Source organism: Leptonychotes weddellii, unplaced genomic scaffold, assembly GCF_054177405.1.
Source record: "Leptonychotes weddellii isolate Sample4059 unplaced genomic scaffold, ASM5417740v2 HiC_scaffold_4783, whole genome shotgun sequence".
Classification (NCBI taxonomy): domain Eukaryota; kingdom Metazoa; phylum Chordata; class Mammalia; order Carnivora; family Phocidae; genus Leptonychotes; species Leptonychotes weddellii.
In genome coordinates, this window is record NW_028014990.1 from 1 (window position 1) to 11477 (window position 11477).

The 11477-nt window shown below is 57.3% G+C and overlaps 1 protein-coding gene across 1 annotated transcript; it reads left to right on the top strand.

The window, feature by feature from the left end:
* Nucleotides 1-4140: 4140 nt before the first annotated feature.
* Nucleotides 4141-7366, top strand: NBL1 (NBL1, DAN family BMP antagonist). The gene is made up of 3 exons (XM_081810978.1): nucleotides 4141-4335; nucleotides 4462-4573; nucleotides 5902-7366. The coding sequence occupies exons 1-3, from the start codon at nucleotides 4169-4171 to the stop codon at nucleotides 6148-6150; spliced, it is 528 nt and encodes a 175-aa protein (XP_081667104.1). The 5' UTR covers nucleotides 4141-4168; the 3' UTR covers nucleotides 6151-7366.
* The last annotated feature ends 4111 nt before the right edge of the window (nucleotides 7367-11477 follow it).

The window sequence follows — 11477 nt, forward strand, 5'->3', positions numbered from 1 at the left end:
GTGTGTGTGTGTGTGTGTGTGTGTGTGAGGGGGTGTGTGTGGGGTCTCATGGGCATTGGAGTCAGGAGTGGGACTTGAACTCTGCTCCCAGGTAGTGTGAATAAGGATAAGAGACGTAGCCTGCTGGGGCAGGGAGCCCCAGGCCTCTTGCCAGCTCTGGACCCTTCCCTGGACACCTTCTCTTCCTCTGTTTCTGGCTTTATCCTCTGGGAGCCTTTCCATCTGCAAAGGTAGCAGGTGCTTGCCTTGCTACTCTCCGTGCTCAAATCCTGGTGTTAGTCAATCCTGATCTTGTAAGCTTGAGCAAATCTCTTAACCTCCCTGTGCCTCAGTTTCTTCCTCTATAGAATGGGGGAGATAGTAGTATCTATCTCATGGGGTCGTTGTAAGGACCGCATAAATGCCTACATGTTAGAAGCACCCAGAACAGTGCCTAGTCCACAGTTAGTACCAGCTCTTCCTAGTGTGAGACAGGCAGGGAATGTGCTGGGCTGTTAGTGATGAAGCCCCTCTCCTTGCTTTTACGAGTGCAGTCCCCTCAGCCAGGAGCTCCCCCCTCTCTCCATCATTGGCAACTCACTGCAGTCCTGAATTACATCCAGAATTAAGGGGGCGCCTGGGTGGCTCTGTCGGTTAAGCATCTGCCTTCGGCTCAGGTCCTGATCTCAGGGTCCTGGGATCGAGCCCTGCATCGGGCTCCCTGCTCAGTGAGGAGCCTGCTTCTCCCTCTCCCACTCCCCCTGCTTGTGTTCCCTCTCTCTCTCTCTCAAATAAATAAATAAATTCCTAAAAATAAATCCAGAATTAAGAATCTCTCCTTCTCTGCGCTCCAGCCATCTCTATCTGTACAGCTGCTTCCTCGAAACCCACCTCCTTTGACCTCCTCCTCTAGGCTCTGAGCTCTGAGTGGGTGTAGGGTCTGGGGCCCCAGCTCCCTTGCCCTCACCCTTGCCTCTGTCTCCCCCACCACCTAGAAGGTGCTCAGTGGACTGAGCGCTAAACTGCAGGGAACCGCACGTCTCAGTGGAAGAGCATTGCTTGGCCTGATTTGCCGGGGTGGGGGGCCTTGGGGATGACCCCTTGGCAAAGCAAGGGGGGTTGTTGGCCTGGGGAAATCCGTCTTCCCACCCTGGCGTTCTAGGAGTCCCATGACTTGTGGCGTGACCTTCAGGGAGGGAGGAAGAGATGAGAATCCGTGGGTGAGGCTCTTGTCAGAGGAAGGAAGGTCCCCCTGCTGTCTAAAAAAATTGGCTGAGTTGGCTCTTGAAAAAACAAAAAAAGCATAAACCAACAAAAAAGAAAACCTGCTAGCAAAGAGCTCACCCCAGCGCGAGGGGGGCAGCAGGGATTCTTGGGGGTTGGGTGTGAGGGCGGCCAGAACATGGGTGCATCCGATGGCAAGTGTGTGTGGGTGGGAGAGACTAGCCCGGGGTCCCCCCTGCCTCCTGCTCGCGCCCAGGGGCCTGAGGCCTGCTCCGCCTTCCCTGCGCCTTCCCAGGGGATGAGGACTGGCCTGAGCTGGGGGCCTGCTGATTGCATCCTCCCAGGCCTTCTCCCCAGCAGTGCTATACTCCCCATCTTAGGGTAGGGGCAAGTAGGTGCAGAGAGGTGAGCTTTATTTCTGGAAGTCACACAGCTCCCAGGTGGGAGGGCCAGACTTGAACCGGGGGACTCCAGGGGCCATGGTTGTGGTGGGGGCAGGGCAGTTGGCCAGAGCTCAGGGCTGCTGGCCTGGACAAGCAGACCGTGGCTCCAGCCCCCTCTGAGGTTGGCTTACAGGACACCCCCCCCCCCACTCCGTGGGCACCGCTGGATTAGCTCTGGCCTGTGTACTTGCTATAACCTGACCCTAATAACCAGTCCCCATGCTCCAGGCCCGTGACTCCCCTAAAACCTCACCACTGCCCTGTCTCTCAATAAGCCTTGTTATTCCCCACCCCCAGTCTCAGCTCTGCCCCCCCTTTAGCCTGGTCCTGGCCCATGGCTGCCATTCCAAACCCCACCAAATTCAGCTGCAAAGCAGACCCGCAGAGCTCCAGGCTACTTCCATACCACCCCGGTCTCAACTCCCAGTCACCTCCCGCCCAGCCTGGTCTTCCTGAGGAATCGCCGCAGGGTCAGGTAGAGGACAAAGTCCCCAGACCTGTCTGAGGTGTCTGAGAGAGCTGCGGCCTCGGGTGGTCCCCGCGAGGCCCCTCGTGGTGTGCTGTGGTCAGACCCCGACTCAGAGCCTAATTCCCTGGGCACAGAAGAGGACTCCGTGGGGTCAGGGAGCCTCCTGGGTGCCCAGCTTGTTGAAAAATTAGTTAGGCCGCCAGTTAAGAATGAGTCCGTTCTATTTGGTTAGGATGTGGTTGTACTGAAAACATGGGCTTTGCTGTCCATCTTGTGAGTGAGACCGGAAATATGTGGGTGAGAGCCAGGGTCATGACACAAACGCATTTGGGATGGGGCAGGCCGTCCCGACTCACCTCCTACTGCTCTCCCCGCTTCACCCCTCCCTGCTGGCTGAGAGCAGGGGTCACCCAGGCATTGGGGTCCAGTGAGATGGGACTTGTCTCTGCTTCTGGAGACCTCCTGCAGGGAGAAGGGGCTGAGCAGAACTTCGTGGGTGGAGGGAACACAGTGATGTGGAGGTGGTCACAGCCCTGCAGCTGGCCTGGGCCATCCCCTAGAGCCCAGCTGAGCCAACCCACCTAGGTTTTCCCTGGAGCAGCAGACAAGACCCCCAACCCCTCCCCCTTCCTGGACACTTCACCAAGGAGGCGGGCTGAGGATAGGATCGTTCTGAACGGGAACGTCCCCACTCTAGTGCTGGACATCTGGGGGACAGCACCTGGCCCCTGGTCCCGACTCGGCCATGCCCGGGCCCCTCTTGGGACCGTCCCAAGGCATGGAATCCCAGACTGACTGAGCTGGACCAGTTCCCGAGCCTGGCTCCATGTCAGAGGCACCTTGGAAGCTTGCTAGAAATTCGGCTCCATGTCAGAGGCATCTTGGAAGCTTGCTAGAAATTCGAAGTCCTGCTCCACCCTAGTACCTCACTCCGCAAGTCCCCAGGGGTCTCAGGGGATTCTCATGATCTGCCGGGTTTGGAAACCAGCGGTCCAGGGCACCTCACTCATTTTAGAGGTCGGGACACCGAGGCCTGGGTGTCCAGGGTCGCACAGCAGGTGCGGACTCCTTGCTCCCCATCCAGCGCCCTTTCCCATGTCCTGTCCCCAGAGCACCCCCTTGCAGGCCTTGCCCTCATTTCCAAGTAGCTCTGAAGCCTCCCTCTTCCATACATTTGGAGGTGGGGGAGAGGGCAAAGCCTAGGGAGGTTGAAGTTGGGGAACACTGGGAGAGCCCCCTCTAAGATCAGTCCTTTAGACACACGCTGCCCTGCAGCGCCATCTTCTGGCAAATTCTGGTATTAGCGTCTCCTTCCATCCAGTTTACAGAGGGTCAAGCGCTTGTTTTGTTCTTGAAGGTTGGGATGGAACTGGGGATAAATAAGGATGTTTGTAAAGACTCAGGGCTTGAGGCTCTGGTGGGGCATCCAAAAAAGAAATAGCCTGGTCCGGGGTTAGCTGTTTCGCCTGACGCCCAGCCAGCCAAGGTGGCCCAAGAAGTCACAGTGCTGGACGGAGGTTAGCTTTCCTGGTGGCTGACCCGCGGGCGGCGTGCCCAGGAGACGTGCCGGGTGGCCAGCCCCTCGAGGGCAGGCACTGCGTTTCCTGGGCAAGCTTTTGTGTTTCCCAGAGGGCCCGAAGCATCACAGTCCTCTGCCATCCCGTCTCTCCATCCCCATTTCTTAGATGAAGAAACCGAGGCACAGACATAAAAAATAACTTGCTCGAAGCTGCACAGGAGGGTATCAAAATAACACCCGCAGAGCGTGCGTTCTCTGCTAGCCTTACCGCTGAGGGCTTTCGTGCCGTCTTCCTGACGCCCATCCCACGCGCATATGTTAGCAGCCCCACTGTCGGGGTCCAGAAAGGAGAAGTAACTTGTTCAAGGTTGTGCTTCGCTGGCAAGAGGTGGAGCTAGGATTTGAACCCAGGCAGTCGGGGTTCAGAGCCCATATTTGTCGCACCACCGTCCCCTCTGTCCACGGCCTGCTGGGCCCCGCTGGCCTCACCTGCAGTCTGTGCTCAGTCCTAGGGCTCTGGAGGCCACGGGCACAATGCTTCGGGTCCTGGTTGGGGCCGTCCTCCCCGCAATGCTGCTGGCCGCCCCGCCGCCCATCAACAAGCTGGCCCTGTTCCCGGACAAGAGCGCCTGGTGTGAGGCCAAGAACATCACCCAGATCGTGGGCCACAGTGGCTGTGAGGCCAAGTCCATCCAGAACAGGTGCGATGCAGGGGCCTGGGGGGAGGGGCTGGGGGCGGGGCCGGGGGGGCGGGAGGGAGGCAGAGGATGGGGCGGCCCATCCCCGCTGCCGCGGTGTCACGGGCACAGTGACCTCTCCTCCCGCAGGGCGTGCCTAGGACAGTGCTTCAGCTACAGCGTTCCCAACACCTTCCCGCAGTCCACCGAGTCCCTGGTTCACTGTGACTCCTGCATGCCGGCGCAGTCCATGTGGGAGATCGTGAGTACCGCCGCCGCTGCCCCTGCCTGCCCGGCCTCCACCCACAGCCTGCGCGGGCCGTGGCCGCAGGGCGTGGCGCTCAGCACCCACCGTGTGCCGGGGCCGAGCCTTGTGCTGGGGATCCAGACGCGGCCCTTGCCGCGGGATGGCTTATGCGTCTGACGCCAGTGTGCACGGGACAAGAGATCTTTCTTACGTCAGTCACACGATGAAATCCTTTCAGTGCTTTCCTGTTGTTTTAAGATGAGACCCAAATCCTTGCTGGGTCCCACAGTGCCCAGCATGGCCTGGCTTCCCAGGCTCTTGAGTTTGTCTCGCCTCTCTCATCCTTTTTACTTGCTTGACACTTGACATCAACGTGCTTTCTTTCAATCTCTTACACCTGCTCTGCTTGCTGCTACCACAGGGCCTTTGCACATGCTCTTTTCCCTGTTTGGAATAACTTTCTTCTCCTCACCCAGTTAATGTCTATTCATTCTTCTGCTCTTGGCTCAGCACTATTCTCAGTGCCCTTTCCCATCCCCCTGAGCACCGTGTGCCTCACAGTTTTCCATCTGCATTTGGGTGATTGTGACAAGTCTTTTCCCCCCTGCTAGGCTCTGAATTCTTTGAGGGACCATGCCTATCCTTGTGTCCCTGGCACTGGCAGGGAGTAGGTGCTCTGTGGAAAAAGGAGGAAGGATGGGAAAACGGAAGAGCTGTTGGAAAAGTGTTAATTAGGAGAAGAGCGAGACCCTGCAAGGTCCAGTAGGGCAGACCTAGGCTGGGCTGCGGCTTTGGGATGGGGCTCTTTGAGGAAGTGATGTCTGAGCGCAGACCCAAAGGTTAAGTAGAAGTTAAGTGGGCCAGTTTGGGGTAGGTGGTCCAGGGTGGGTTAGGTGAGGACCTTCCAGGCAGAGGGAACAGCATGTGCAAAGTCTCGGGCAGATCAGGCAGCTCAGAGTTGGTGGGAGTGGCACAAGGTCAGGGGTGGAGAGGCAGCCTGAAAGTCCTGGGGGGGCCTTGGTAAGGAGTCTGGACTTTCCTTCAAGTGCAGTGGGGAGCACTGAGGGGGATTGTGGGCAGGGCAGGCCCCGTTGGATTTCTCCCCTCAGGCTGCTGTGAGGGAATGGGTAGGGAGATGGCAGGACTGGCTGAGAGGAGACAAGTCGGGCGGCTCCTGAAGGGGCTCGCCCTCCTCCCTGTGGAGGGGCCCACAGAGCTAACTGGGGTACCCCCCAGGTGGGCTCAGGCATTTTAGGGTCTCTGGGATTGTTGGTCCGGTGAGGAGTGTTGTTGCCCTTGGGGCCTCTGGAAACATGTCTTCCCTTCTCTCCTGTCCTCTGCAGGTGACCTTGGAGTGCCCCGGCCACGAGGAGGTGCCCCGGGTGGACAAGCTGGTGGAGAAGATTCTGCACTGTAGCTGCCAGGCGTGCGGCAAGGAGCCGAGCCACGGGCTGAGCGTCTACGTGCAGGGCGAGGACACGCCGGGCTCCCAGCCGGGCACCCATCCCCACCCCCACCCTGGCGGGCAGACCCCCGAGCCCGAGGATCCCCCCGGGGCCCCCCACGTGGACGAAGAGGGGGCTGAGGACTGAGGCCCCAACTCTTCCTCCCCTCTCGTCCCCTGTGGAATGTTGGGTCTCACCTTTGGGGGAACGGTGGGGAGAAAGGCTGGAGCCCCCCTTTGGCACTGGATGGACTTGGATTCAGACTTGGACTGGGAATGCTTTCCGGTTGCCATGGAGATCTGAAGGGAGGGGTTGGGGCCAAGCTGCACAATTTAATATATTCAAGAGAGACGGGAGGTAGCAGAGGTCTTCAGGGTTCTTTTTCAGATGGGGGGGTGGTTCTCTTCCTTTCTGCCTCCTAGAGATGTGCCTTCGGGAGGGGGAGGAGGTTGGCTAAGCTGCTGAGGTGGGTGTGAGGTCCTCACCGCCCCTGGTGGGGCAGGGCCCCTGGGGTGCAGATGGTGGAGCGGGGGCCCTGAGCTGAGGGTGGGCTCCTTGCCAGCAGCAGCCTTGAGAGAGGGGCTGGACCCAGGCTATAGGAAGACCCCTGGCAGAAGCTCTAGCCCCGTAGGCTTCCCCAAAGGCCTCCCATCCCCAGGACAGCTTCTCCCCAGTGGTACCGAAATGGCCCTCCCTCAATGGCGTGCTTGGGAGTCAGGTCTGGGCAGGACCCTGCTGACTCATGGCCCTGGAGCTGGGAGCCAGGCTCTTGGGTCCTCTCTGGCTTCCTTGGCTTTCCAGGCGGTGGAGGAAGGCAAGGGAGGAGACTACCTGGGTCAGGGGGAGGGGAGGGCTCCCGGACCATCACCAGAGTATCCCTCTCCCTCTCCAAGATGGTAGTGCCTCCCACTGCCCCCCAAGTTTTGGGCCCCTCGGAAAGCTGATGGAGCCAGCCTTCCCCTCCTGGGGAGCTCTTTCTAAATGTCTGACGGCGGGGAGGCTCCAAGGAGGGACCTGGGTGGGATGGACTCTGGCTGAGCCTCAAGAAACCAAGAAGAGGAGGGGGGAGGGCTCATGGCGGCCAGTGTCCCCACAGCTCTCCAGCACCCCGTCCCATCCATCACCTCCCTCCCAGCTGCACTTTAACCCAGAGGGGGAGTGGGGTCCCGGGGACAGGGCGGGCGGGCACCCACACCTGCCTGTGTCTGCTCTTCTGTCCCCAGGGCGGCTGTCAGCTCCCCTGGCCTCCTGCCTGGGGCGCCCTGGCCCCCCCTCCCCATGGCTGTTCCGACAAGAGCTTCCGGAGCTTGTAACCAGTAGATTGTTTCCCTGAGTTTTCTCATGAATAAATTCGTTCAATGCTTGTGTTCTCTTCCTCACGTGGTGGCTCTGCCGACCCAGGGTCCCCCAGGGGCCCTCCGCGAGGCCTGGGGGAGGGGATCAGGCTGCACAGTGAGCCCCGCGAGCAGACCCTCTGTGCGGCCCAGTGGCCGCTGCCTCCCTGGCTCCCACCTCTTTCCTTGGGCGCCCATTTCCAGCCTTGTGTGTACCTTGGGTGGGCCTCCAGACCAGGCACGTCTAATCCTGACCCTTGGGGGCCTCCTGGGCTTGCCTCATGCCATCTCTTCCCCCTCACAGTGACCCAGCATCAGCCCTTCCCTGGACCCCAGTCTAGCCCGGCCCAGAAGGGGAAAGAGACAAAACCAGTGGTTATAAAGGAATATATGAGGTGGGGTGCTATGCTAAGTACTTTACATAAAGTCGCTCACTGAATCCTCAGCACCACCCTGTGATGCAGATGTTGCCCGCACTGTACGGATGAGGCGTGGGAAGAGGGGAGGGATTACGTCATCTGTCCAGGGCCGGGCAGTTGGGAGATGGCAGCCAAGGGCTTGAGCCCAGGCCTGATCACTGCTGTCAGCATAACCTTAGCGCTTGTCATTTGTCCGTCTCCTGCCATGTGCCACGTGGGTGCCTGACCACCTCACAGTGACCCTGTGGGCTTGGGATCATTACCCCCATGCCATTCGGTCCCCCCAAACTCTCCATCATTGAGACGCAGCAGGGCTGGTGGGCTGGGTGAGGGCCCGGACCCTTTCTTCCTCACCCACATTGCTGTAAACGCCACATACCAGGCAATTTGCATATATTACTTCTGATCCATGGAAAATCCTCCTTTTGCAACTGAGCGCGTTTATGCCCTGGGAGTGCTGTGCACGGGCGGGGAAGCCGCGGCGCCCGGAGTCTAGTCTCGCGCCCTCTAGCGACGACGGTGGTGTACCACACGCGTGATTTCCTCGGCGGACGCGGCCTTCCCTGCACGGCTGCTCTGCGCTGTTGTGCGGGTTGTGTACTTCCCAGCTCCAGAATGGCGCTCCTTGCAGTTGTGCGGACGTAACCAGACACGGGGGCCCTGCGTCCCTGACGTGGAGTTGGATTGGAGAGAAGTATACCCACTGCGTGCAGACTTCAGTGACCCCTAGTCTGGTGGGGACAAGCCCTGGTCATGTTAATAGCCATTTATACGGCTGGCGGTGAGGCCTGACCCAAGGGCGCAGAGAAGATGCTACGGGGCTTCCAAGGACTCAGAGACCAGGTCCAAATGCAGGACTTCCTGGGGCCGTGTCCCCGGTGCTGGACCTCTGAGAACCCAGCACCGTGTTGGCAGGATGAATCTTGGTCAGGAGCCGCCTCCAACTTGTGTATGGAACCAGGCAGGGTAGACATATAAAGAAATTAAGAGGCTCGTTGAAAAGAAAGCAGGAAGGTGGGTTGGCGTGGCTGGTGGCAGGTCTGGAATGCTAGCCAGAGTTCAGACTTCATTCTCTTCGCAATAAGAGCCCCAGAGGGCTCTGCACAGAGCTGGGTTTCCGAGAGAGTGGAGACGGGACGGCGGTGACTGCAATGGTCCGGGCAGAAGACAGAGACGGGAGACCATAGAGGCCAGAATTGGGTGTGGGCAAAGGGGAGGCGGAGCCAGGCAGGAGAGGCGCCGCTGATTGGATTCGGGAGCAGCAGATGGGAGGAGCCAGATTTGAGTGCTGACGTCACTTGTTATGCCAGCCTGCAAATGGGCACATGGGCGTGAGATGGGGAGTAGTGACTTCGATTTTCCTTGTCAACCTCAAGCTGAACCACCAAGAGGGCCCAGAAAAAACATTTCAGGTCCTCCTCTGCCCTTCGCTCTCCCCCCGCCCCACAGCAATGGTGGAAAGATCTTAAAATCTTTACAAGGGATTAACACTGACAGCACAGGCCCCTCTTGGCAAAGGGTGGGTAAGTAATTAGCACCAGCTACCCCGCCTTATTTGCCTACATGGAGCCTACAACTCCCAGCTCGTTTTCTTCCCCTGCTCCAAGCCTCTGGGGATATCCAGTCAGCCTGGGTTTACATTCTGGCTGCGCCGCTTCCTAGCTGTGTAATCTTGAGGAGGTCAGTTAAACTCCCTGAGGCTCAGTTTGCCCATCTGCAAAATGGGGACTAATGATCACGCCTCTCTTACTCCCAGGGTCATGGTGAGCTTTATATAAATTAATGTACGAGTGGAGCTTGGAACAGTGCCCGGCATGTAGTAAGGACACGTGGCTGACTCAGTCCACAGAGTATGTGACTCTTGATCTCAGGGTCCTGAGTTCAAGCCCCATGCTGGGTGTAGAGCTTACATTGCAGAACAAAACACACACACACAAGAAAAATGCCGGCTGTCACTATAATTATTGAGAATGAAAGACTGGGTCACAACTGCTGGTGGCTGGGCTGATAGTTTTGTTCATTCATTCATTGAACAGATGTTTATTGAGAGCCTGTTATGTGCTGAGGATACAGCAGTGAACAAAACAGACAAATCCCCGGCCTCATGGAGTTTATCCGGTTAATCAGCGCCTTCTGTGAGAGCAGCTTTGAGCAGGCTTCGCAGCCTCCCTGGATCTCGGTTACTCCATCCCCATAATGCGGAGCTCTGGCGGGCATGGAGGTCTGGGGCAGGGGACTTCAGAAGAGTCCGCTGTTCCAGCGTGGCACCGACCTTCTCCTCCAGAGAGGGAGCTCCCCGTGGCTAGAAGTAATTGAGCAAAGGCTGAGCATCCGTGAAGGTCCCTCTCTACCCTGAAAGGTTAAGGAAGTCTGGGGCTTTATTATTCCATGACGGGTATGATAAACTTAGGAGCATGAGCACACACATGGAACTTTTGAAAAAGTTCTTGAATTCAAGATAATAGTGTAGCCACAAGGCGGCACCATTACCCAGGCCCAATCTTGGAAAAAATTAAAAAAAAAAATTATAGTTAAGGGGCGCCTGGGTGGCGCAGTGGGTTAAGCATCTGACTCTTGGTTTCAGCTCAGGTGGTGGTCTCAGGGTCATGAGATCGAGCCCCTGTTGGGCTTCATACTCAGCGTGGAGTCTGCTTAAGACTCTCTCCCTCTCGGGCGCCTGGGTGGCTCAGTTGATTAAACGACTGCATTCGGCTCAGGGTCATGATCCTGGAGTCCCGGGATCGAGTCCCGCATCGGGCTCCCTGCTCGGCGGGGAGTCTGCTTCTCCCTCTGACCCTCCTCCCTCTCATGCTCTCTCTATCTCATTCTCTCTCTCAAATAAATAAATAAAATCTTAAAAAAAAAAAAAGACTCTCTCCCTCTCTCTCTGCCCCTCCCTCCTGAGCCCGCGTGTGTGCGTGTGCACGCGCTCTCTCTCTCTCTCTCTCTCAAATAAATAAATAAATAAATCTTTAAAAAAAATTAGAGTTAAAGGGTGCCTGGGTGGCTCAGTCGTTAAGCGTCTGCCTTCGGCTCAGGTCATGATCCCAGGGTCCTGGGATCGAGCCCCACATCGGGCTCCCTGCTCTGCGGGAAGCCTGCTTCTCCCTCTCCCACTCCCCCTGCTTGTGTTCCCTCTCTCGCTGTGTCTTTGTCAAATAAATAAATAAATAAAACCTTTAAAAAAATTATAGTTAAGTACAGATCACAATATAACAAGTGTCTCTGAACCTGTCACCCAGGATGAACAAATATTAACAAATTTGTCATGTTTTCGTTAGGCCTTTAAAAAAAATAATAAAGGCCCCGAATCCACAGAGCTGGTAAGCAACAGCAATGGGATCCCAAGTCTGGTCTTTATGTTTTCAGCCTAGTGCCTCATATCCTGTCCTCTGGGACATGGCAGAAATTGTCATAGGGGTGTCATATGGGAGGGAGGACAGGCCTCCTTTTCCTGCTACATAGAACCATCTCTGGGCACAACTGGGACTCTGGGCCCCAAATAGTGGCTTGGGGGTGGGTGGGGCGCTGCAGGGTCTTGAGGTTTTTCTGTCTTGGGTGTTGGGCAGTTCCGAGTTTCAGTTCCACTTGGTCTCTTGCTGCTGGTGACCTTGGATGAGGCCCTTGGCCTCTCTCAGCCTCAGTTTAACACCTACCTATCAGCACTATTGTAGTGGTAGGAATAAGAGAATAGGGCGCCTGGGTGGCTCAGTTGGTTAAG